Below are 26,673 nucleotides of genomic sequence, written 5' to 3' on the forward strand. Positions count from 1 at the left end.
CAATTTGTAATCCACATTGAGGATGGGTGATCAATAGAGAGAATGGCAGCAAACAGTTAGTAATCACCGCGGGGTGTCTGTGCAGGATTGCCGGTAAAACTTCTGTGAGAGATGTACTGGGCCACCTGGTATATTGCCTTCTACTACTCTAAGGCTAATCCTGACTAAAGTTACTTCTTTGATAGATAGAGTCAGTTTTTGGGCAGGTGCCCTCTCACCAACAGGACTGTCTCCCAGGAAGCCTCCGCTGCTGTCTCAGTCTCCGGCCTCTGTCACCAGCCGCGCTAGGTATTTGGGGTGGATGAGTCTGGTCTCTGTAGAACATCGATGGGACCTCCAGGAGGGATCCTCTACTGGAGATGAAACACTGCAACTTAGTCACTTAAGGCCCAGGAGTTTCGGCCTAGCATACAGCATCAGCCCACAGCACTGGCATCCTGCTTGTCTCACTGTGTCTTTCCCAAGAGAGTGAGCCTGGCTCCTCCCTTCCTTTATAAAGCTTCCCCCAGAAGGCTGTGCGGTGCAGCAGTGCACCCTGGTATTCTCAAAGCACTATGGGCGATGAAGACTGCTCAACTTCCTGAAAGGAAAATAACATCAAAAGACATTCCATAGCCGCTGCAATGTGTCCTTTTGGCCACCAGATGGAGCCGAGTTCCTCTCAAATGTCAAGCAGCAGTCTTTTAGAACTTGTATAATGGAAGACCCCGCTACACAAGTATCAGTTTCTGAAAAGAACTGTTAAAGCTTTGAAGACTATAACTGCCGGTTCACACTGATCCGCCTTGTCAGGCGACTTGCTCGCCTGACAAGTAGCTTCCAATGCTGTGCAATGGAACCGTTCTAATCAGAGCGACTCAAGTCGCTCCGACTTAGAAAAAGGTTCCTGCACTATTTTTTGGCAAAGTCAGAGCGACTTGCATTGACTTCTATTATGGGAAGTCGTTGCAAGCCGCGCCGAAGTCGCCCTGCACTTGCGCCTTCATTAGTCGCCCGAAGTCGGGGCGACTTCGATTCGAATCAATGTGAACCGACTCTAAATTTAGCCAATTACCCTCTAGGCAGGTGGTTTATGCCCCCCTCTATGTAGGAAGCAAACATTTACCACTAGACATCACTGACCTGTGCCTATAGGCTGCAAAACAAAGGGGACGAATTACATGTACAACTCACGTGACGGATCCAGTACAGTGACCTTATAAATCCAAAACTGCGCAGGGCTGAGTATTTCTGAGTTCAGTCAATACAGAGGAGATCAGTAAATGGGTTGCTTACCATCCGCACCTTACCTGTAGAGATCATAGGCTCACAAAAGACCCAGCTGAGACTGTGATCTATTGGTGATGGTTTGGATGTGCCACTTAATGCCTTGTAGGGACAATCGGGTAGTTTCATATAATTACATTAGTTGCAGAGAAAGGGTTAAATTGAAACTCATTTTGTTGTGAAAAGTAACAATTTTTTTTTATTGTAAGAATTTAGGGAGATTATTTGCATATCTAGATATAAGATTGTCAATATCTTTAAACTCAAGGAAGTTGGTGTGCTAAGTTAGAGGATCTGGTGATCTGTAACAAAAAACCTGAGAGCTGAATGTGTCACGGAGGTGCCCGTTGTTCGATTGGGGATCATGCCATGTGAAGGAATGACTATCCAGCTTACCGCAACGATCTTAAAAATGGAGTAAAAACTAGTAAAAGAGCCACAAGCGCAACCACTAAAGTGTGAGTACACTGTTACCAATAAAGAAAAAAAGACATACATAAGGGGTGAGCCTATGAATCCAATGGCTGCCATTTTCTGTGAGCCAATCTGTATATACTTGCCTGTATCCTGTTATGCACCAGTATTGTGCATTAAAAAAGCTGCGTTTTCATTTTATTGGGTTCATTGTAATAGTGGCGGCTGGTGGTCCATGTGCCGGGGGGGCGGCAGACGAACCGCACCATACACACCCTCCCCCGGACCACACAAGGCTGCACACCCCCGTACCACAGCATGACAGTACAGGACCCCCCCCCCCCCATCATGACAGTACAGGACCCCCCCCAGCATGACAGTACAGGACCCCCCCCAGCATGACAGTACAGGATCCCGGCTCACTCACCCATCTGCAGCAGCAGGCGACAGCGACGGCGGCGGCTTCTTCCCCATCTTCTGCGTCTCCCCCCTCCTTCTACATGCCCAATGGCATGGCTTCTCCTTTCAGCCAATCGGTCTCAGGACCCGTTTCCTGATTGGCCAGGAGGAGGATCCATGTGGCAATAGCGAATTTTCATTCGCTATTGTCACACAACTGGGTGGGCTCAGGGCTCAGTGCTCTGCGCCCTGAGCCCACTTTTTTTTAGCCTATTAGAGCCTCTGGATCTAATCACATGGCTAAAAAAAAAAGAAAAAAGCCCCTTTGAAGTCCATGCATCCGGCGCCCCGCACGTAGATTAGGGGGCCGGAACCATGGATAGGGGGGGGCTGCTCCCCTGCGCCCAAAATGCACCAGCCGCTACTGTTACACAGTATATATGCGGAGAGCACTATTTGTACTTGTATCGTTTTGTAAGCTTCCTGCACACTTTTATTGGGAGGTTCTGGAGGATGGGGATAGATTGAGATTGCCTGTGGGAAGTGAAGGAGAGCATCATCCCTGGCACAGTAAACCTGACTTATACAGAATAAAGCACATCAGACCTTATAAATATTGGGTCTAACTGTAAAGTGAGAGTTTTGGCATATGAAAACATATAAATACTTGCGCTATGTGTGTGTGATTCCAAAATATCTGCAGCTGCTGTCCACCCAGTGTTATTACATCTCAAAAAATACAATTATAATAATACAGCGCTTGCCAATAAAACATATAAGCATAATGTGCTCAAAAAAGTATATATAAAAAACATATACAAAGTCTTTCAAAAGTTCTCATATAAAGTGCTCAAGTGCTCCAAACTCCACAAATAAGGTGCTGAAGGGCTTCATGTAAACGTGCTGTAAAGTGTTCCACACTCCCCTCTCGTATCCCCACTCACCAGAGAGAATGGACCCACAGCTTTTCAGCCTGGGGGTCAACCAAACTTGTATCTGCTGTTGTGGATATCAGGCCTCTTGGCGTTAAGATCGGGTCTCACCAATAATACTCTTGGGGGCGGCTTTAATATCCTCCAGGGTCAATAAAACAAACTAATGTTCATAGTGAAGTATTGTAAAATTATAGTTTATTTGCACAAAATGCAAAGCAACTTACAAAATTGTAGATAAAAGCAGGCATAGACAATCATGAGGCCCTCCTGGATTCGCCGCTAATCGGCGTGCGTTCCACTGAGGATGGAAGTGACGTCGCTGGTTTGACGGAACCAGAAATACGTCACTTTGTTTAGCACATTATGCTTATATGTTTTATTGGCAAGCGCTGTATTATTATAATTGTATTTTTTGAGAGTTTTGGCATAGTGGTGACGGGCAGAGCACAATAGGAAGTGGAGGCATGCACATATATATTTAATATATTATTTGCAGCACAAATGAAAGGAAAATAATAATGAACATGCATAGTTAATTTTGAGAGACTTTTTTTATTTTGGATGCACATGATTGTGGACTATTATCACTGTGTTACATTTTTTTACGCATATTTTGGATGTAAGCAATATATGTTTAACCACTTTAGAACCGCTCACGGTAATAGTACTGCGGCAGAGTGGTTCGTTATCGTCCAGCGACGTAGTATTAACGTCGTCAGACACTCCCCCTTCTGGGCGGCGCTTGCGCGCCGCCGGAGGCTCGCTCCCGCTGTTTTCATTCACAGCGGGAGTCGGGCCAGGGGAGGAGCAGCGGCGATCGCCGCTGCTCTTACCCGATCGTCGGGGATCGAGTCTGGAGATCCGCCCGCTGTGTGTAAACACAGCGGGAGGATCTCCATAGTGACAGGGAGTGACAGATCGGACTGTTCAGCATAGCTGGACATCCGATCTGTCCATGACTCACTCAGTCACCTCCCCCCCTACACGTCAGTAAGCACCAGGCATACATTAACCCCTCCCTCTCCAATAAAATTAACCCCTTCCCTGCCAGTGTCATTTTTACAGTAACAGTGCATATATATAGCACTGATTACTGCAGTAATGTCACTGGTACCCCCAAAAGTGTCAAAAATGTCAGTCAAGGGTCCGATCTGTCCGCCGCAATGTCGCAGTCCCGCAAAAAAAATCGCAGATCGCCGCCATTACGCGTTAAAAAAAAAACACCAAAAATGACAGAAATCTTTCCCTTTGTTAGTAAACGCAATAACTTTTGCGCAAACCAATCAAAATACGCTTATTGCGATTTTTTTTACCAAACATATGTAGCATAAAACAAATTGGCCAAAAATTTTTTAAAAAATTGGTTTTTACATCTTTTTTGGGGGGAATTTCATATAAAAAATGTTAAAAATATTGTTATTTTTTCAAAATAAACGCTCTTTTTTTGTTTATAGCGCAAAAAGTAAAAATCGCACAGGTGATCAAATACCACCAAAAGAAAGCTCTGTTTGTGGGAAAAAAAGGACGTAAATTTCGTTTGGGTACGGCGTCGCACGACCGCGCAATTGTCAGTTGAAGTCGCACAGCGCCGAATCGCAAAAAGTGGCCTGGACGGAAGACAGCAAAATCCTCCGGTGGTAAAGTGGTTAATAGTTGCATATACATTTGGAGAGATGGTTACTTTAAATTTTAATATCATATTGTGGAACAATAAATTATTTACTTAATAATTAAGTATTTATGAAACATTTTTTGAATGTAATTAATTAATAAATACACGATTATCAAGATCATCGTGGTAATCTGGGTATTTATTCCTCAACATGGCATGATCCCCAAACTAACGATGGCACCTCTGCGATTTGTTCAACTTTCACTGCGCATATTTGGCAGCACACCATGGATCTTCAGATAGCAAAACTTTTACTCGAAGTGATAACGTCGCAGCAGAAGAGTGCAACGTTTCGGGGCCACACGGTAGCGCATCATCAGGCATTGGCAGGGCCGTCTTTATTCTTGATTGGACCCTGGGCAAAATTTTTCTTGGGCCCTCTTGAATCCACTTATCAACTATTTGGGGGCTCAAGGGGCAGCTGTTTTGGGCCCCACAACAATGACTAGACCCCGGGCAGCTGCCCCTTTTGCCCTGTGTTAAAGACAGCCCTGGGCATTAGTGATAGCTGCATACAGTAGTGCAAAGACATTTAAGGTTCCGTCCATCAATCAAATACAAGGCTGTCCCCGCTGTCTGACATCATCTGCCTTCGTAAATACCTCCAAACCATTGTACCTTAAATAAAGAACCATAGTGGTATCATCTTCCACATGTCGATCATTCGTTATAGGAAAAGATTATTAAATAAAGGAAGAGGAGGGTTCTTTATTGCTGTGGATCCCAGCCCTGTATCTCAGATGTGTACAATAAAGCTCAATACCTGACTGGACACATCTGACAGATATGCCCGATTAATGAGACACATTTGGCAGGGTCCAGGGTCATTGTTGCCACTTGAAAGGAATCTCTACCCAATTAATGTGCACTGCTCCTGCAGCCCCTGCACACTCAGGCTGGCCATGCTTTGGCAACAAAGATGCTGGATGGCTTGGCTGCAGATGCCATGGGCATCCGTGACGTCAGGACTCCCATTCAACGTTCAACTTTCAGGTTTTTTTTGTACCGACCACCATCACTGACGTACCTTGATTGGGCCACCTTGAGCATTGAAAGCGACTCTCCTAGTCTTTCTAAGAAACAACCATGTTCTCCCTCAGGTCTATATTCAGGTTGCAGTCACCATTCCTATATGGTCACTTACAACCTCATCAGAGATGTATAGTAACTAAGTAGAACTACTTCACTACTGTACTTAAGTAACGAAAGGCGGTATCTGTACTTTCCTAGAGTAGAATTTTTTTCTCCTACTTCCACTTTTACTTCACTACATTTTTTCGATGATTTCAATACTTCTACTCCGATATTTTTTTTTTGTGCTGCATAGTTACTCGTTACTATTCTAAAAATTATCACTGCCAGAACAGTAGATGGCAGGTTTTATGAAGCACAAAACATGTGTATTATCTGCGCATACGGAAATAAATGCTACTGTATGTATAAATAAAAGCTGCATTTGAAATAATAAAAAACAATATGATGTTCAAACTTTTGACTTCTTTCTTTAATAACTACATAACACAGTACTTGTACTTTTACTTTCAGTACTTGAGCAGCAAAATTTAAAAAAAAAATACTTGCAATACTTAAAGAGGTTGTAAACCCGTACAACTTTTTTTTTTTTGGCAACCTGTAAGAGAAACACATAATGAGCTAGTATGCATCGCATACTAGCTCATTATGCAATACTTACCTTAGAACGAGCCCCCGCCGTGCAGCCCGCTTACCTGTATGACGAGCGACATGTCCAGTCGCCGTCATCCGGGATCGCGGCATCCGCCATCTGATTGGCCGGAGCCTCGGTGACGTCACTCCCGCGCATGCGCATGGGAGCCGACAGTCACGGCACGGGTCTCTGAAGAAAGGGCACCAGCGGCCATTCCTTCAGAGCGCATGCGCCAGTGACGTCACTGGCTGCATGTAAGGTAAATATCTCCTAAACGGTACATGTTTAGGAGATATTTACAGTACCTATAGGTAAGCCTTATCATAGGCTTACCTATAGGTAAAAGTGTCAGAGGAGGGTTTACTTCCTATTTAAGTAGAAAAAAATGTTGAATACTTTAGTACTTCTACTCAAGTCACTTTTTGATCGAGCACTTGTACTTTTACTCAAGTATGGGTTTCGAGTACTTTATACAACTCTGAACCTCACCAATGTAAGTCCTACTACTTTTTTTTTTTTTTTATTTGCTACGTCTCTCTTTTAGAACCATGAGATACCTTACTACTGCTTTCCTGCATTCTCCTATTTTTCTTTTTTTTGGTGGATTTTTCCAAGCACTTGCATCACTAGGAACACCCTTTATACAACACAGAAGTTGGAGGTTCTTCCTGCTATAATCACAACAGTCGCATTGTTATAAAAAGAGGAAAACTGCAAGAAACAGCAGTAAACTGATTACATAAGCAGTCACTGCCATTTCTGGGGGGTTCTATAGTGTACAGAATGCTCCTGGTGTTGGCAAGGAAATAATATTTGAACATTTGAAAAAGCATAGCTGGCTGCAGATTATGAAAGGAAAGGTTGTGTTTAATTAATTACAAAATTGCCTGCTTAATACATATATTTGTTATATCAATTGTATTTAGTCAAACTGGGATTTTCTTTTTAGGACCATTTTAAAAATAAGAATTAGCGCCTGTCCACTGGTCCTGGACTCAGGACACCATGACAAGTCCAAAGAAGGTTTTCCCCTCGGCATAGTCTACAAGGTGCGGGTGGCTTACATGGACATACAGCTTTTGTCCCACTTTTAGGTTGGCAAGTCCACCCTGGCTTAGGCTGGTTGACCAAGTATCGAGGTCCGGGGGAGGTCTAGTTATGCTTTCCGACCCAGTCAGCAGGGTGAAGTTTACATTGGTGGATTCATGCAGAGTGCTGACCTCGCTGAGCAGTCTTATATCAGAGTTCTTGCCGGTGAAGCCAACCTGACAATAGACGTAGTAGAGACCTTTGTGTTTGGTCACCAGAGTGGTGACTGGAAAGTGTGTAACATTGCGAGTGAATGCCACCTCAGAATCGGAGCTCCACCTCATAGTTTCCTTCTGCGCTGGCCTATGGCCTGTGGAGGGAGACAAAGATTTGGTAAGTGCGGTGTGAAATTCATATCATTACATGAGGCTTCAGATCTTCATTGTGTATATGACAGTTTCAATATAAAAGGAAACACACTGGGGTAATACATATACTGTCATTGCTTTTCACTCCTTCTACAATGCCAACTGCTGAACTGCCATGTTGATCCCAAGCTCCTTCAAGCCCCACATCCAATCGCTGTCCAAATCTTGGCGCCTCAACCTCTGCAACATCTCCAAAATATGCCCCTTTCTAACCAAAGACACAACAAAGCTCCTAGTTCACTCCCTGGTCATTTCGCACCTCGACTACTGCAATTTCCTTCTCATTGGCTTACCTCTACATAGGCTATCCCCCTTCAATCCATCATGAATGCCGCCAGAATCATCCACCTTACCAATCGGTCAGTGTCCGCCGCTCCTCTCTGTCAATCCCTCCACTGGCTTTCGCTCACCCAACAAATTCAATTCAAAATACTAACAACATCTTACAAAGCCATCCACAGCTTAGCCCCCAGCTACATCACTAGCCTAGTCTCAAAATACCAACCTAATCGCTTTCTTCATTCCTCTCAAAACCTCCTGCTTTCTAGCTCCCTCGTCACCTCCTCCCATGCTCGCCTCCAGGACTTTTCCAGAGCCTCTCCAATCCTATGGAACTCCTTACCCTTATCTGTCCGACTATCTCCTACTCTATTAGCTTTTAGACAATCTCTGAAAACCCTCCTCTTCAAAGAAGCCTATCCTACCCACACCTAACAAATATACCTCCATTTTCTCCATAAGCCCACCCCCCATGGTTATTGCCTGTTGTTTCACTTGACCCTCCCTTCTAGATTGTAAGCTCTAACGAGCAGGGCCCTCTGATTCCTCCTGTATTGAATTGTACTGTAACTTTAATGTCTTCCTTCACATTGTAAAGCGCTGTGCAAACTATTGGCGCTATATAAATCCTGTATAATAATAATAATAAAATAATAAGCTAAAAAAAAAAAAAAGATTTGGCTAGAGATACATTTTAAATAGTATATTGATGGAGCAATACTGGCAGAGCCACTGATAAGGAGGTACCGCCAGCCCTCCTGAATAGGGCCCGGGCCCCATCAGTTCACCAGGGGGGACCAGTTGGTTGACCAGCAAGAGGAAGGAAATATTGGAGAGGGAGGGTGATTGGTGTGGTGGCGGTTGAAGGCAATTACTGGAACCAATACCCCTGTGACTCCGCCTGCAGCAGCTGAAAGCTGGCTTCTCCTCCTCTTCCTCCCGATGGCTTTCAGCTGCTGCAGGGGGAGCCACAGCAGGGGGATCGGTTCCAGTAATTGCTGCCTTGCCACACCGATCACCCTCCCTCTCCATGATCCCCTTCCCCTTGCTGCCTGGGTATTTACTGGCCCTTGTAGACAGAAAAGAAAACCAAAATCTCCTGCGCTTGAGAGGAATGTGTGGTCACAAATAGTCAGATATCTTCAACTGGTTAAACTTCCGCACAGGCCGCGCTGCCACTCATGACAGGTTCGGGAAACACAAATGGAAGACTGTAAAAGATAATAGAGGGTGCACCAGCCTTGCGCATTACCTTTGAAACAATTTATTATTAAAATAAATATAGGTACAGTATATACTCACAAACAATAACATGAATCAGACATATTAAAGTCCAAGGGATGCTCCGACCATTCTTGACTGTTATACAAGTCCCAAATGTAAGATGGAAGTTCAAAATCAGTTGATGCGTTTCGAGGGGTATCGCTTCTTTCTCGGAGCTCAGAGCAGAGGAAGAGGGGCTACCCCTCGAAAAGCGTCAGCTATTTTTTGGACTTTCTTCTCACATTTAGGACTTGTTTAGCAGGCCAGACTGGTCAGAGCATCCTTTGGACTTTAATATGCCTGATTCATGTTATTGTTTGTGAGTATATACCTATATTTCTTTTAACTAATAAATTGTTGCAAAGGTAATGTGCTGGGCTAGTGCGTCCTCTGTTGTTTATCATTTACTGGCCCTTTCATTTTCTGAATGAACACAGTGAGTGATCGGTACTGATCACTCACCATGTTCATTTATACCTGGAGTATAGTATATTGTGTTTACTATGCTTCAGTTTATGAATGAACAGGGAGCTTCTGTACAGAGCATTCCTGTTCATTTATCTGCAGTTCAGCTGAGGCTGCAGAAAAAGGAATGCCTCTCAAAGGTGAGACATCTGGGGTCTATTTAGACCCCTAATATTTCACCAAAGCTCCCCATCGGCACTGTTAAAAAAAAATGTAAAAGAATAAATTAAAAAAACAGTAAAAATAAAAATTAAAAAAACACAGCCACAGGTCCTAGTTTGACAGGTGAGCAGGTGTGGGTAAATTACACTGTCTGTATTCTGGGTTGTACACCTGCACACACATGCCTGTCTGATTAGGACCTGCGGCTGTGTTCATACAGCTGCTCCATCCCCATAGAGTAACATAGGCGGCCTGCACACAGCTCTACCTACATAAAAAAACATCGATCCCCATTTTACATTCCACAGTGCCCACATGAATAAGCCCCAAGACCTCATTCACTCATTCATTTAACTCAAATCAATTTTTATCTTTTAGGTTTAGCAGGAATATTGTAAGTAATGTTGCGTCTACTAATAATGATTTTAATGTATTTTTAGCAAAAATATTGTTTTAATATTTTGGGGGGGCTGTCGGGTTGGCTGTATGGGACTCTGTGATTTCTAGCAGCAGCCCTGAATACTGGTATGGCAAGGTAGGTTAATAGCATCCATGTAAAATACCTCTAAGCAGACGTCTATGGTAAATCTCTCGGCAACAGACAAACAAATTGGCCTAAAATGTTAAAAAATTTTGATTTTTAATTTTTTTTTTTTTTTGGGAATGTTATATAGCAGAATGTTCCTATTTTCTTCCTCATTTGTCCATCAATTTTGTCTGATCTATATAGTTGTATATAAAATGCACTTTTTATCTTTCCAAAAGTTTTTGCCAGTGCTAAACCTTTCATCCAATTTCTAAATTGCTGAATTTGTAAATTCCAAAAGCCAATATAAAGGAGTAATAGTGGTAAAAAAAAAAAAACACTTAAGCCCCGGAAGATTTTACCCCCTTCCTGACCAGGGCCTATTTTGCGATTCGGCACTGCGTGACTTTAACGGACAATTGCGCGGTCGTGCGACGCTGTACCCAAACGACTTTGACGTCCTTTTTTTCCCACAAACAGAGCTTTCTTTTGGTGGTATTTGATCACCTGTGCGATTTTTTGATCATTCGCTATAAACAAAAAAAGAGCGACAATTTTTCAAAAATATCACATTTTTTTATATGAAATTCCCCTCAAAAAAAAATGTAAAAATCAAAATTTTTTAACATTTTAGGCCAATATTTTTTTTTTACCATATGTTTGGTAAAAAAATCGCAAAAAGCGTATTTTGATTGGTTTGCGCAAAAGTTATTGCGTTTACTAACTAAGGGAAAGATTTTTGTCATTTTTATGTTTTTTTTTTTTAACGAGTATTGGCGGCGATCTGCGATTTTTTTTTGCGGGACTGCGACATAGCGGCGGACAGATCGGACCCTTGACTGACATTTTTGACACTTTTGGGGGTACCAGTGACATTACTACAGTAATCAGTGCTATGCATATGCACTGTTACTGTAAAAATGACACTGGCGGTGAAGGGGTTAACTTTATTTGAGAGGGAGGGGTTAAGTGTGTCCCTAGGGGAGTGATTCTTACTGTGATTGGATGTGGCTGTGTGTGTAACAGCAGAGATCTACGGTCCTACATAGCAGGACCGTATGATCTCTGCTGTTACACAGGGGAGAATGACAGGCGGCTTTGTTTACATTAGCCACCTGCCTTTCTCCCGCTGTACCGGAGGATCGCGAGTGAGCGGCGGACATCGGGTCCGCCGCTCACTCGCGCGGGGGGGTCCGTGAGCGAGCGGAAGCGCGCCTCCAGGAGCCTCACGGGCTAGCGACGTACCCATACGTCACTTTACCTGTGAGGGGCTGACTGCCGCCGTATATAGTGGGCGGCAGTCGGCAAGTGGTTAACAAATCATTTTTTTTGTATAATTCTTTAAGGGGGTGTGGCAGGGGGTGTGTCCTATGCCTACATACATTTGCTAATAGGTGTCCCTCATTCCCATCTCTAAACGTTGGAAGGTATGCCTACAGCACAGGATGCTGACCATTGCTGCAGTATTTAGTAGATCAAAGTAAAAAACAGGCAGATTTCTAACTGTCTATGCAGCCTGACTGCAATCCAGCAATACATTAAGAGGATTCAATTGGGCTTTAAAGTAGAAGTCTATGTTAAGAAAACAAGAAGACAATAACTCACCAATTAGATGGGCTGCTGGTTTCTTGGAGTTCATTATTTGCCAGTTATTCTTCTTTGAACCTGCAAAAAATTACAAAGATGATAGAGTTGTGTACAGTACAAAGAAACTAACACCTGAACTGGTCTATAGGTCATTGGACAATGGAGGACATTTACAGGGGGCCTGCTGGCCTTTTTCATACTCTAGCTGCACCCTCTCCATATTTTAGTGGCCTCCAAGAAAATTACCCGTACATTCCTGTATTTGATGTCACACGCTCATAGGCTTAAAATACATCTGTCACACATGTACTGTATTTTCTGGCGTATAAGACTACTTTTTAACCTCAAAAAAATCCCCCAAAAATGGGGGGTCGTCTTATACGCCGAGTATAATATCTCCAAGGTAACCTAAGTATAAGTATTACCAGTAGATGTAATCTCAAGACGCTGGCTGTGTGGGAATCCTGTACCGGTATACCGTATGTACCGTAGCTTCGGCTACATACAGTATACCGCGCTGAGCCAATCAGGGAGAGCGATGTATTCTATTATTGAATGCAAAGCCTGCTCGGATTGGCAGAGTCAGAGAGGCGGGCTGATGTTACTCCGCCAATCCGAGCAGGCTTTGCATTCAATAATAGAATACATCGCTCTCCCTGATTGGCTCAGCGCGGTATACTGTATGTAGCCGAAGCTACGGTACATACGGTATACCGGTACAGGATTCCCGCACAGCCAGCGTCTTGATATTACATCTACTGGTAATACTTAGGGTACCTTGGAGATAATATGAGATATTACATGTATTACAGTACTAGGGTACCTAGGAGATCTATGAGAAATCTGATGTTTTTCAATGGTGTTGCCTTGCTTCGGAAGGGGGGTAGTCTTATACGGCGAGTATAGCCCAAAACCTATGTTTTAACTTGAAAATTAGGGGGGTCGTCTTATACGCCGAAAAATACGGTAATTCGTTCAAACAGGCAAAAAATGTATAAGCAAAGCTCGCCTTTAATGAAAACATAGATGTACTCAGACTATTGCATGAGGGTGTGCGCCCAAAAGCTCAAACACACAGTAGAGCAGCGGATGGTGTCAGTAGTGATGAGAATGGTGTCAGTAGTTTTTGTTTTTATTATTTTGTTTTATTATTTTTTACAATTGTATTTTTTTTTTTTTATATATATATTTTTTTTTTTATATATTTTTTTTTCTTACAATTTGTTAGGAGTTCCATTAAGAGGCTTTGGTGAAATAGCAGAGAAATGGACTACAGACAGATATTCCCCAGTTCCTTTCTCTGTAGCCTCAGCTGCCACAGGGGTAGGGGGCATTCAGCAAGGGGAATCTGCATTGTACAGGGTGATTAGGATGTGCGCGGCCCACCCTTTGTGCATGCCTATGAATGAAAACATATACCCATTGATCTGTGCATTCAGAAATACAGGCAGTTGAAGTTTTATTCAGAGCAACTCAGGAGGTGGGAGGGTTGATGGCCAAGCTGGACAATTACAGAAATTGTCAGAATTTGCACATAAATCCAGCTTGCCTATATCTCCGGATCTACTGATTGTTTTTGGCACTCGCTTTTTTCATCATTTTCTCCAGGTTTCCAGGTTTCCAACTTTAAAACCCCACTCTGAACAGAAAAAAAAATTGTTGTTGCAGTAGGTTCCCCCTACTCTTGCATTGCAAGGGTTAAATGCTCATTAAAGTGATTGTAATGTCTCGTTTTTTTTTTTAAACAACAAACATGTCATACTTACCTCCTCTGTGAAGTTGGTTTTGCACAGAACAGCCCGAATCCTCCTCTTCTTGGTTCCCTTGTTGCTGCTTCTAGCCCCTCCCTCCTGTCGAGTGCCCCCATAGCAAGAAGCTTGCTATGGGGGTACCTGAGCAGAGCTGTCCATTCAGACACGGAGCTGCCCTTTGGCCCTCTCTTTCCTGATTGGCTAAATGACTTTGATTGACAGCCGCGGGAACCAATGGCGCCGTGGCTGTGTCCCAGCCAATCAGGAGGCAGAGTCCTGGATGGCCGAGGGACTTGTGGACATCGTTGGAGAGAGATGGGCTCAGGTAAGTATTAGGGGTGCTGGGGAGGCTGCTGCACACATAAGGTTTTTTATCTTAATGCAAAGAATGCATTAAGATAAAAAACCTTCTGACTTTACAACTCAAGTCTAGGGGTAGAAAAATTAGCTGTAATTCACACTTTATTCCTTGCTCTGACAGGCTTGAGGTTGCACTCTAATGTTATCATGTTCAATGCAGGACCAACGGTCCTCCATTGTATGTGAGGACAGCAAGCGTCCACCTACAACCTGTAGCATCTGGGGGCCATGAGGATTAAGGTAAGTATTACGACTTATACCTCTACCCCTTCTAAAGTGGGGTACACACTATAAGAAAAACCGGCAAACAATCGTCCGATTTTCCTCATTGTTTCACAGCAAGTCGGAACCAAGGAACGAAATAATGTACGAAAATTCCTGTATGACAAATGTTTTTTTTTTTTTTGTTTATTGTTTCTGAACATGCACAGTCTTTCATTTCTGATTTTTCTTGTATGAAAATCATCTGACAACTGTACATAATAAACGAAAATCGTTAGTTTGGGTTCAGTACTAGAAAAATTTTGAAATGTGTCCCTTTGGAAGTTTTTGTTTGGAAGCTCAGAATTGGCTGGCGATTAAGAAAATTGTTAGATCGTTCTTCGGATGAAAATGCTTGCCCAATTTTCTTATAGTGTTTATGAGTCTTTAATGAGAATTTAAAACTTTTTTGCAGTATATGGGGTAGTGAGGGGGGGGGGGGTCACTGCAAGGGTAATATTTTTTAAATCCCATATTTAAGCATAACATTTTGTAAATTTCCTTGTCCAAGTAAAAGCATACTCCAGAATATTTTTGTAGGACATTCATAGATTATCATTACTGAATGGATATTATGTATTTCTTTTAAGTTGGTCAATGGAATAAAACAAAAATGTTTCTGGTGGCAAAAAATAGAAACATTTTTTAAACGCTCAAAATATCTTTGTAAATTTAGGACTGCGCCAGTTATGCGAGTTAAAGCATTATAAGTGTCAGATTAATACAGGTCACTCTAATAATAATAATTAATATTACCTTTTGAGAAATCGTCCGGCGCCTACAAGAAAAAAATATATATTTTAATGTAAAAAAATGTATTCCAGAGAAAGCAAGCACTGACATAGTTACATTGTTAGTCTGGTTTTAGAAAAAAAAAAAGAAAAACATGCCCAAGTTCAGCTACGTTCAGACACAAGATTAGGGAGTGGCATCTTTTGCCATGTCATATAAAAGGTAAACCAGGTTTGTTGTCTGCTATGGTCAGCACTAAAAAAATAATATGTCTCTAGATTCCTAAATATCATATACAGTATGATATTCGCAATATATCAGAATTTTGTATTCTCCATTTGAGCCAGTAGGTGGAGCTCTAAACTCTTTTCACATATTTTCCAGATACCCTTTAGTGTCACTGTTGTAAATAACTTGTTTATGGAACTCAATAGCTCAATGTCAAATTTACAAACACAAGTGAATGCGGCTGATTTACTAAAGGAATTAAAACTGTTTCCTTATCAAACTGAGTGTTAACTAAGCTTAGTAACTAAGGTGAATTTAACAAGTGAATAATACTAAAGGCTGCTGTACATCAAATTACAGCAGAATAATGTATTATTGTTTTAAAATAACGTGTTTCTATGTATAATTTGTAATTAATATTGTACATGGGACAGCCACATTTGTCTATTATATACTCAGGCTCTATTTGCAGCTTTGTAGTGCTACACAGTAGTTATTCTTTATTGCTCCTTCTCTATGGGGTCCATTTTTTAGATTTCAATATTTTTATTGAGTTTTCATGAAAAGGTCGAAACAGTGCCAAATATACCGTCAGGCCACGGCCAGAAGATAAAGTAATAACACAGCATCCGCAAAACAGTAGATATAAAAAAATGTAAACAATGGAATACTGGCTTAAACATTAACATAGGCATAGCCCCCAAGCCCTCTCATTGAGTTTCGGCTTATGGGGTCCATTTTTAAACAATTTGTTGGAAGTAGACATCACAAGCATTCACCGAGCTCCTATGAATTCTGAGCGCATTTTGCTTAATATGCTAAAGGAATTATAAAAGAAGTGTAAGGATGAGTAGGACTTTTGAGGTAGCCATTAGTAATCCCATAAAGAAACACAAGTACTCAACAGATAAAAATAAGAAATTTAACATGATAACATGGTGGACATCTCTTGAGTTCTCCAGTTGGAGGGGCATCTCACAGTGAGGATTGGCATAAGTAGGAGCAGCAGCTCCATATTCCATAAGAGAGAAGCTGTGATACGGGGGACTCCCAAGATTGGAGGGACGACCCTGTTGCCACCCTCTATATGTGGGGTTGGAATCCACCCTCTATCTGTGGCTATTTTGTGAAGTTTGTATGGCCCTAGGACAGGATTCCTGCTGTTTTGGCTATAGAGTGTTTGGTGTACACATCACTCTTTACAACTGATGTGCATATGACCTATCCTCCTGTCATCATGCTGGCTCGGGTGCCTTTTGTACTCCCCCCCCACTTGGGGTTTGGCACCAATAGGATCTCCTGGTGAAGCTGTAAGCGAAACGCGTAGTGATTAATTGGCCTATGATGATTGAGATCACTGTTTGGCCCCAATACCCAAAGATCATCGCAGATTCTATGTTTCCTTATACCAGATCTTAGCTTGATATGGGCATGTAACAGGCTCTTTTGCAATATACCTACCTCCTTTGGGGAGATACTGTATTGTATTTACCACGCAGTTCTTCCATATGGGTTGTTGAGTACTGGTGTTTCCTAATGGGATTACTAGTGGCCACCTCAAAAGTCTTACTCATCCTTCCCCTTTTTTTGTAATGTACTATTTGGATGTGGTGCCACATATTTCTGAGTCTCGTCTCAAATCTACTATATGCTAAAGGAATTATTTATTAAATAAATAAATGTTGGCTAATTTATTAAAACAATGCATTCCCTATGTGGCTGATATCTTATTTCAACAGAGAGCTCCCTCTAGTGGCTATTCTGCAAATCTCTATATCTAATACAATAAAAAAAAAAAAAGAAGAACAAGCTTGCACAAATGTAAAAGGCAGAAAAAAAAAAAAAAAACGCTGTAATAATTCAAATTCTGTGCTTGCTGAACATACATCATATTTTCCTTTAAGCTTTAAATAATACATTCCAATGCATTGTAACGGTGTTAAATAGGAAAACAGGAAATCAACTATCGGGCTTAAGAAGATTTATTGAGCTATTTTCGGGGTGTCATTCTCAGTTCCTGATTTATCCAGGCATGTGAGTGTTAGCATTTACCTCTCACTGACACCCACCTCCTCCAGCTTTGTCATGCTGTCATCACTGTCCCTTTGACCCCCCCCCCCCCACACGCTGATGTGCAAACAAACACATAGGATTATACAGAATTGTATGGTGTATACAAACTTGATTTACATATTTGGCTTATTCAGTGATATGGCAAAGAGCTGTGCTGCTCAGCAATGTTATAGATGTTGGAGGATTCTGGTACTTAATGATATCTGGAAATAGGTAAAGAATGGCGGCAGTTTGGCTTTTGTGTATTCATTCTGCAGAGAAGAGTGCAATGGAAAAAAGCAACCTATGAAGAGTGTAGGCTAAATTCACAGCTGGCTTAATGTGTGGCCTTAAGTAAGTGGCAGGGGCGTAACTACAGGGGTTGCAGGGGATGCAATTGCAACCGGGCCCAATGCTTTAATGGGCCTGTGCGGCTCCCCTGTACACCTGGATAGGAGGGGCAGAGGGGGGGGGGCAGTATGTAGAGAAATCACTGTCCTCCTTTCTTCTCCTGTAGCTGCAGGAGGAAAATGGAGGAGATTGGCTCCTCTGTGTGCTGCCCCCCCCCCGCCACTCCTCCTATCCAGTTCACTTGTGTTCTGCTGTCTCTGGGCCCCTGTGTGCTCCCCTCCCCCCCCCCCCCCTCACAGTGCTACCGGCTTCCTCCCTCCCCTCTCCTGCCGGCTGCTGCAGGGGATGTGTCACAATAGAGAACCAGGAAGGGGTCAGTAAATATGTAATTTACCAGCTCCTTCTTTTTCTGAATGGACAGAGTCATAGTCAGTGACATTGTACAAAAATAAAATAAAATGATAAAAAAATAATACAATTAAAATACCAAAAAATAAAAACTACTGACACCAGTGGGTGAACTTCCAGGATCACAAAGGTCACACTTGCGACCGGGCCCTTGCATTCCACCACCATGGGGATGCCCCGAGGATGGCAGGAAGGGGGCCCACTGCAGAACTTGTGAAAGGGTCCCACTGTGGCACCATATTAAAGGCCCTGCAACAAGAGAAAAAGGGCCCCAGGATCAGTGGGAAGAGCCCCAGGCTTGAAGGGAAGAGCCCTGGTCAGGGGTCCGGGGGGCCCTTCATGGTTTCTTACACCGAGGCCCTGAAGGTTCTAGTTACACCTCTGGTAAGTGGGCGGAATCAGAGGTGTCTATAGGAATCAATGGTGGATCACTGGCAAATCAAAGATATCCCCCATTTGGTACAGCAAATATTTAAAGGCATTGCATATTCAGAGGTTCTTAAAGCCCAACTCTTGGCTTGGGATCACTAAGACTTCCCTGGGGTGGCTTAGCTACAAATCTTTACATTTGGTATATTGAAGAAAAAAAATCAAACAAGGTGTTGGAAACATTGGTCCATATTGATAGCATCACGCAGTTGTTGCAGATTTGTCGGCTGCACATCCATGATGCGAATCTCCTCTTCCACCACATCCCAAAGGTGCTCTATTAGATTGAGATGTGGTGAGTGTGGAGGCCATTGTAGTACAGTGACCTCATTGTCATGTTCAAGAAACCAGTGGTGAGATGATTTGAGCTTTGTGACATGGTGCATTATCCTGCTGGAAGGAGCCATCAGAAGATGGGGACACTGCAGTCATAAAGAGATGGACATGGTCAGCAACAATATTCAGGTAGTCTGTGGCATTTAAACTATGCTCAATTGGTACTAAGGGACCCAAAGTGTGACAAGAAATTATCCTCCACACCATTACACCACCACCAGCCTGAACCGTTGATACAAGGCAGGATGGATCCATGGTTTCATGTTTATGCCAAATTCTGACCCTAACATCTGAATGTTGCAACTGAAATGGAGACTCCTCAGACCAGGCAGTGTTTTTCCAATCTTCTATTGTCCAAATTTGGTGAGGCTGTGCGATTTGTAGCCTCAGTTTCCTGTTAGATCCCAAGTGTGGTCTTCTGCTGCTGTATCTGCTTCAAGGTTCGATTTGTTGTGCGTTCAGAGATGGCATTCTGCATACCATGGTTGTAACGATTGGTTATTTGAGTTAATGTTGCCTTTCTATCATCTCAAACCAGTCTGCCCATTCTCCTCTGACCTCTGACATCAGCAAGGCATTTTCTTCCATATTACTGCCGCTCACTGGATATTTTCTCTTTTTCGGACTATTCTCTGTAGACCCGAGAGATGATTGTGCATGAAAATCCCAGTAGATCAGCAGTTTTTGAAATACTCAGACCAGCCAGTCTGGCACCAACAACCATGCCACATTCAAAGTCACTTAAATCCCCTTTCTTTCTCATTCTGATGCCTAGTTTGAACTTCAGCAAGTCGTCTTTTCCACATCTAGATGCCTACATATATTGAGTCGCTGCCATGTGACTGGCTGGTTAGCAACTTGTGTTACCAAGCAATTGAACAGCTGTACCTAATAAAGTGGCTGGTGAGGGGCCACAATAGAGGTCCAGGCTATTGGCCTGGATTGTATATTGGCCATAATATAGACCCAGATGTTGGGAGAGCATCACAACAGGTGATTTTGTGTTTGTGTACATCAAATGTCTTTAACTTCTTGCCAACCAAGTATTGCATACATGGGACATGACAGGTCCCAGAAGACTGCGAGACCATTCAAAGCGTGCAGCGGCACTCGCGCATGCGCAGTGGGCACTCAGCTGTGAAGCAGCAAGCTGTCACAGCCGGGTGCCCATAGTAAAGATTCTGGCGTTGGCAAGAGAGGGTACAGGGAGAAAATGGCTGGGATGAGCACAGCGCTGGATCATTACAAGTCAGCAGCTACAGTTTTTGTAGCTGCTGATTTTTAATTTTGCACCTAAGAGACTGGAGCTCCTCTTTAGGGATCCTAAACAACCCAAAAAGAACAAGCGCCAGACCCTATAGCTGCCCATACTTTTCAAACTATTGGTGGTTTCCAATGAACTAGCCAAAGTTTGCTCAGTGGGTAGCTCTGTTGGCCCCCTCCCACCCACCATCCCTTGATTGAAAGATCCAAACAGCCACGCAGAAAATTGTCGAACTTACAGCATCTGCATCTATTTAGATGCAGCCTTTGTTTGGGTGTTTTGACAGCCGGCAGCTTTCAAAAGTCCATAATCGCAGTGGGAGATTCATTCATCCGCACTGTGTAGTGTGGATGGAGGAATCTGTTGGATTTCTTTTCCCTTTAGCCTCTTGGCTGAACTGAAACAATCGATATGTGTATGTTTCTCATTTCTAACATACATCAATGCATTGCGTGGAAACAGATTCTGCTGATTACAATGATTTTTAAATGATGACATGGCATTACGACCTAGGCCATGTTGTGTGGCCATCAGTATAGATGTAAATATTGCTGAGCCAAATATGAATTTCGGATTTCGGTTTGCAGGGCTTTTTTTTAGCAGGAACGTGGAGGAACGCAGATCCGGCACCTCCAGCACTCAAATGTATCTGTCAAGGGGTGCTGGGGTGTGCTGGAGGGTCCATTGATGCTGGCTACTGAGTGATCTATTGCTTGGGGGGATTTATTGTTGCTGAGGGTCTGATTTTGCTGGAAGGGGTCTGCTGTTGAGGGAGGGGTCTATTGTTGCTGGCTGCTGGAGTGTCTAATAATGCTGGCTTTTGGGGGATCTTATGTTGATGGTGGGGGGCTATTGTTCTTGGGGTAGATCTGTTGTTGTTAGGGTGTATTTTTTTGCAGAATGTTTATTGTTATTGGGGGGAATCTGTTGTTGCTGGGGGGGTCAACTGTTGCTGGAAAAATCTATTGTTGCTTGAGGGAGAGGGGGCTATTGTTGCTGGCTGCAGGGGATCTATTTTGCATTTTATATTATTCTTAACAGATTCCATACAAATTACTTAGCACCACAAAATACTTGGTTCTGTTTTCTCACAATAAAGGGTGGTACTGGGAGGCGGGACCAAGGGAAGGTTCTCGGAAGTGGATAGGGGGTGAAGACTGGGCCGTTGTTTGGAATCATGGGGCCTCATACAGTCCTCCTTTTGGGAGCCCTCAACCAAGCCTACACCCCACCTACCCCCCCCACCCCCGGATGCAGCGGAAAAGCAGCATTACATTTATCCACCTACTCCCTGAAAATAAAAAAAAGTCCTTCCTCTGCTCCCCCCTCCTGGGCCCCTCTGTTAAACTGATAGGGCCTAGGGAAATGTAATTTAAGCCCTGGTAAGCAAGTAGGGAGGGAGTGCGGTCCAGCAAAATCCATTTACCGTATATACTCGAGTATAACCCGAGTTTTTCAGCACATTTGTTTGTGCTGAAAACGTCCCCCTCGGCTTATAGTCGAGTCAACAAAAAAAAAAAAGTTCCCGGCCGATCCGACGTGTTTAAGGTTTAAAAATGGCACCGCCCGGCGCATACATGTCACCGTGCATGCGCCGCCGCCGCTCGGGACAGGCCGGGAATAGCCAAACGTATACCAACTTTCCTGAGCGGCGGTGGCGTTTGCGCAATGACGTGTCGGCGCCGGGCGGCGCCATTTTTAAAATGAAGGCGCCTCTGGAACAGGTAAGTGAAACATAGCCGCACTAGAATGCCCGCAACCACGCATCCTCTTGTACCATGCCTGCCACCCTACATTCTCCTGTACCATGCCAGCCACCCTGCATTCTCCTGTACCATGCCAGCCACACTGCATTCTCCTGTACCATGCCAGCCACCCTGCATTCTCCTGTACCATGCCAGCCACCCTGCATTCTCCTGTACCATGCCTGCCACCCTGCATTCTCCTGTACCATGCCAGCCACCCTGCATTCTCCTGTACCATGTCCGCCGCCCTGCATTCTCACCCTAGGCTTATACTCGAGTCAATAATTTTTCCCATCTTTTTGTTGTAAAAGTAGGGGCCTCGGCTTATACTCGGGTCGGCTTATACTCAAGTATATACGGTATTCATTTAGGCAGAAATGAGCAATAAAGCTGCTCTGGGCCCCCCTGTTTAGCTGATGGGACATGGACCCAGTACAACAGGACAGGTTGTACTGCCTTATCAGCGGCCCTGGACAGAGACAAAGGGTGACTTAGAAGAGGGGAGTACCTGCACTTATTCTCTTAGAAAAAAAAAAAGCCCTGATGGTTTGTTCCCATGGCACTCAAAGGTACAAACACACAAACGTTATTCTTACTTTAGTAGAGTAAAAGGTAAAAGCATGAAATGCCTAATAAAAAAAAAAAAGTAATAAACCTCGCCTACAGCTATTTCATTTGTGTCCATGGTTTTTCCAAGGCGAGCAGGATTTTTTTTTTATATCCTGCTCTTTGTATTTGGTACTTTTGCAGAGATGAAAGAAAATGAAAGTTTTCCCATCAGGGCATTATATACTCAGCAGCACTAAGGCTTCATGTACACGGGACGATTGAAAACCTCTCCTGAACGCTGGAAGTTGACAAAAACGTCTGTTTTGCCGCGTTTACATGCCACGTTTATGGGCCTTTAGTGGCGTTTGCATTCAGATCAGAGTGATTCTGATTGGTCACCACCAGGGCTGCTGATAGGGCTGTACAGCCGGTCCTGTTGTACTGAGCCCAGGCCCCATCAGCTAAACAAGGGGGCCCAAGGCAGCTTTAATCTTAATTTTGGCCTTAATGAATAAATGGATTTAATTAGACCACATCTCCACCTCAACTTGCTTACCAGAGCTTAAATTACATTTCCCTAGGCCTCATCAGGTCAAAAAAGGGGCCAAGAAGGTGGGAACGGAAGCGGGATTTATTTTTTTTTTGGGGGGGGCATAGGCGGATAAAGTCAGTGCCGCTGTTCTACAGCACCCTGGGGGGGGGGCAGGCTTGCAGGGGGGGGGCCCGTCAGGAAGGCTGTACAGAAAATATGTAAAGATGTGGGGGGGGGGGCATCAGGAAGGCTGTACAGGGCCCCATGATTTCTGACAGCAGCCCTGGCCACCACTGTCAAGTGAATTTCTCTGGTCCATTCGGTAATCATTGCAAAGAGAAGACGGTGAAGAGTGGGGATTTCAAATCCCTGGACCTGAACAAAATTCAAGTGTTAGTTTACCTATGTAAAGGTGAACTAACGCCTACACCCTCCCTGCCCCCTTGGTCCCGGCTGTACTTCCCTATGGCGATCCTGAGCTGTCAGGGCTCCCACAGCTGGTCCAGTAGTCTGGGAATTTGAAATCCCTGCTCTTTTCCTTTTTTCAGCGCTTCCGGGACAGATCAGAGTTATTCTGATTGGCCACCACTTTCAAAGTGAATGTCTCTGGTCCATCCTAGAAGTGCTGCAAAGAGAGCAGGGAGAAGAGTGGGGATTTCAAATTCCTGGACTGCTGGACCAGCTTTGGGAGCCCTGACAGCTCAGGATTGCTGGAGCCATGGGGAGTGGGGAGGGTGTACAGTGTTATTTCATCTTTACATATTTTCTGTAAAGCCGAATTAAGCCTACAAAGAGCTGCCCCCCTTTATTAACTCCTCTTACCTGTTATGCAGGGATGTCCTCAGTGCCGGCCCTACCATGGGTCCCGCTGGGTCCATTTGACCCAGGCAGAACTTTGAGAGAGGCAGAAAATTGAAGTCAAAGATTTTTTTCCAGCAGTTTTGTGTGTGACAACTGCCCCCTGGGCCGCTCCACTGCCCTGTAAAAAGGCCGCCCTGCCACCCTCAACACGCATACTCATAGTTGCCGGGTGAGGGTGCTCGCACACAGTCTAACAGCGGCTGGTAAACACTCAAGAACACCTGTGTGTGCTGCCCGGGGCAGCGTACCCAAAGGAGACAGAGAGCAATGAAAGATCCCCTCCCCTTTAGCTCCACCAGCAGCCCCTATACTACCCTACCCTGCCCCTATACTACCCTAGCTTGCCCCTATACTGTCGTAGCCCACCCCTATACTGCCCTAGCCTGCCCCTACTCTGCCCTAGCCTGCCCATACAGGTATACAGCCCTAGCCTGCCCCATACTATCCTAGCTTGCCCCTATACTGCCCTAGCCTGCCCCTACACTTCCCTAGCCTGCCCATATACTGCCCTAGCCTGCCTCTATACTGCCCTAGCCCAACTCTTTACAGCCATATCCCAGTGGCATATCATCCCCATGGATGATGCAACCTGTTCACTGTACATGGGCCCTGAGGGGTGGGGCGGGGGGGGGGCACTATGCTGACACACACTGCACCTATGGATGCCCTAGGGCGCCAAGATGGGGACAGGAAACATGGTGGTATGTCATATAATTTGCATATAGACAAGGTGCTGTTGCATGTAAATCACACTTCCTGTAAAAATGTAATTTTAGTTTTAATTATCATGATTTAAAATAATGGATGTGGGGGCCCTTTGGAGGGTGTGATTTTTGGGGGGGGGCAGCATTTCATTCTTGGACCCAGGCAGCACATAGTCTTGTGCCAGCCCTGGTTGTCCTAATGTCACCTGCTCAGTGAATCCAGAATTCACCTGTTGCGATCTTCTGCTCCGCTGCCACAGCCCAGGTCCAACGCCACCATCATTTTCTCTGACATCATTGGGGGCCGGCTGTCTCTTCTGTGTTCTTTTGGCTGAGCCCAATGACACTCTGTCAGGTCTGCCCACTGGCTGCTGTGTCCCTGCTGCTGCAGCCTTCTGGGACATGTGGCGGGGATATGGCTGCAGGAGTAGGGGCACATCATTTTCATCTAGAAAATAATGGATCTGGAGCCGGAATGGACAAAATTTTAAATGTAAACAAACGAAAAAAGTATTTTTTACATTATGGAGGGGGGTCATTTTTTGGACTGAAGGTCCAGTTTAAGGGCCAGTGCTGATTGGCTTTTTTTGTGGGTTTTGCTTTCCCATTTAGGTCTAATGAAAAGCAAAACTCTCTTGGAGCAGGTCAAAAGCAAGTCAGAAGGAAGTGAACTGCAGGTCAAATGCAACCGCCATAGATTCTGTGGCATCTGAAACTGAAGTCTACTTAATGCCATCAACACAAGCCCAAAGCCCATCAGCTCAGGATTTTAGCTTAGAATGCAATGGTTAAAGCTGCAGTTTTCACTATCCCCCTTCCCTAAACCCCCTTCATCCTTCATGTCAATATTTGTAAATGACACACCTCAAATGTAGACAAATGGGAGTTTTCCCAACCTCAGTAGTCTCTTGTGCTAGGCCAAGAACACTACAATATGTAAGGCTTGGCGGCAGCAGATAAAAGCTACACTTATCTGTATCTGGGACCTGTCATTACATTTACAAATTTGGTGACAAAGGAAAGGTGGCATACAGGAGTTTATAAAACACTGCCCTTGCCCATTATAGAAAACTCATTTCTGAATTGCTGATTCGGAAAGACGCAGTACCATTGCTCTCGACAGTGTGCGCTCCAAGAATGGAAGGCCACATGGAAAAAAATGCCTGGAAAAAAATAGCAGACCTGGTTACCCATAGAAATCAGATTTGCATTGCTGGTTTGTAGTTTCACAAATCAACACTTTTTGGGTTAGATGAAAGAGTTCTCATTGCATCTTCAGTGCAAGATAAATATTGAGCTAGCGCTCTCTAAGGTGACTGTCTTTACAATTGAGTCCAGTTTAGGGTGAAACATATCAGTGGAAGAGGTCCCAGATGGGACGTTGTGTTGCTTGTAAGGAATAACAAAGCTTCCCTACAGTTCCATCTTTTGTATCAATTGAATTATATGTGTTAAAGTTAGTGCATCTAACAGAGCGATAAACATTTTAAAGTTGAAACTTGTTTTGAAGGTTCAACATGTTTCAAGGAACTCCATTTCTTCAGGGCTGATAATGGACATGTTTGGTATTGATTAAAAAAGAATCAACATACAATTTTACTGTTACTAATTAGCAGGGTTTTTTTTTTGTCAGGGAATAGGTGCAGGTACTCCCTCCTTTCAAATCACCCCTTGTCTCCACCCCCTACCCACCTCTGAGCACCGTCCCTTGGTTCCACCCTCTACCCACCTCGGAGCACCGTCCCTTGGTTCCACTTCATACCCACCTCCAAGCACAGTCCCCTAGGTTCCACCCCCTACCCACGTTCCAGTACCATCCCTTTTAGAGAATACAGAACCAAGTAATTTGTATAAAATTTAATAGTGATTACAAGAAAAGCAATTAAACTAGAACACCTGCAGCCAAAAACAATAGACACTCCCCCCATCAATAGTAGACCCCCAGCAGCAATAAATCTGCACAGCAACAGTAGATGTCCCCAGAAACAATACAGTCGCCACAAAAAAATACCCCCCATC

General features: G+C 43.9%; 1 protein-coding gene across 2 annotated transcripts in view; it reads right to left on the reverse strand.

Annotated features, from left to right (window-relative positions):
- Positions 1–7,256: 7,256 nt before the first annotated feature.
- LOC309560973 (lymphotoxin-beta-like) overlaps positions 7,257–26,673 on the reverse strand; it is a 35,228-nt gene continuing 15,811 nt past the window's right edge. The window contains exons 2-4 of one of the 2 annotated variants that reach the window (XM_082264678.1): positions 15,220–15,241; positions 12,110–12,169; positions 7,257–7,751 (exon numbers count right to left, since the gene is read on the reverse strand). In XM_082264678.1, coding sequence (XP_082120804.1) covers positions 7,348–7,751; positions 12,110–12,169; positions 15,220–15,241 — 486 coding nt within the window. In that variant the 3' untranslated portion in view covers positions 7,257–7,347. The remainder of the gene's footprint in view (positions 7,752–12,109; positions 12,170–15,219; positions 15,242–26,673) is intronic. The other variant, XM_082264677.1, reaches the window with a different exon arrangement.

Source organism: Pelophylax lessonae (genome assembly GCF_965119305.1).
Source record: "Pelophylax lessonae genome assembly, chromosome: 7".
NCBI lineage: Eukaryota > Metazoa > Chordata > Amphibia > Anura > Ranidae > Pelophylax > Pelophylax lessonae.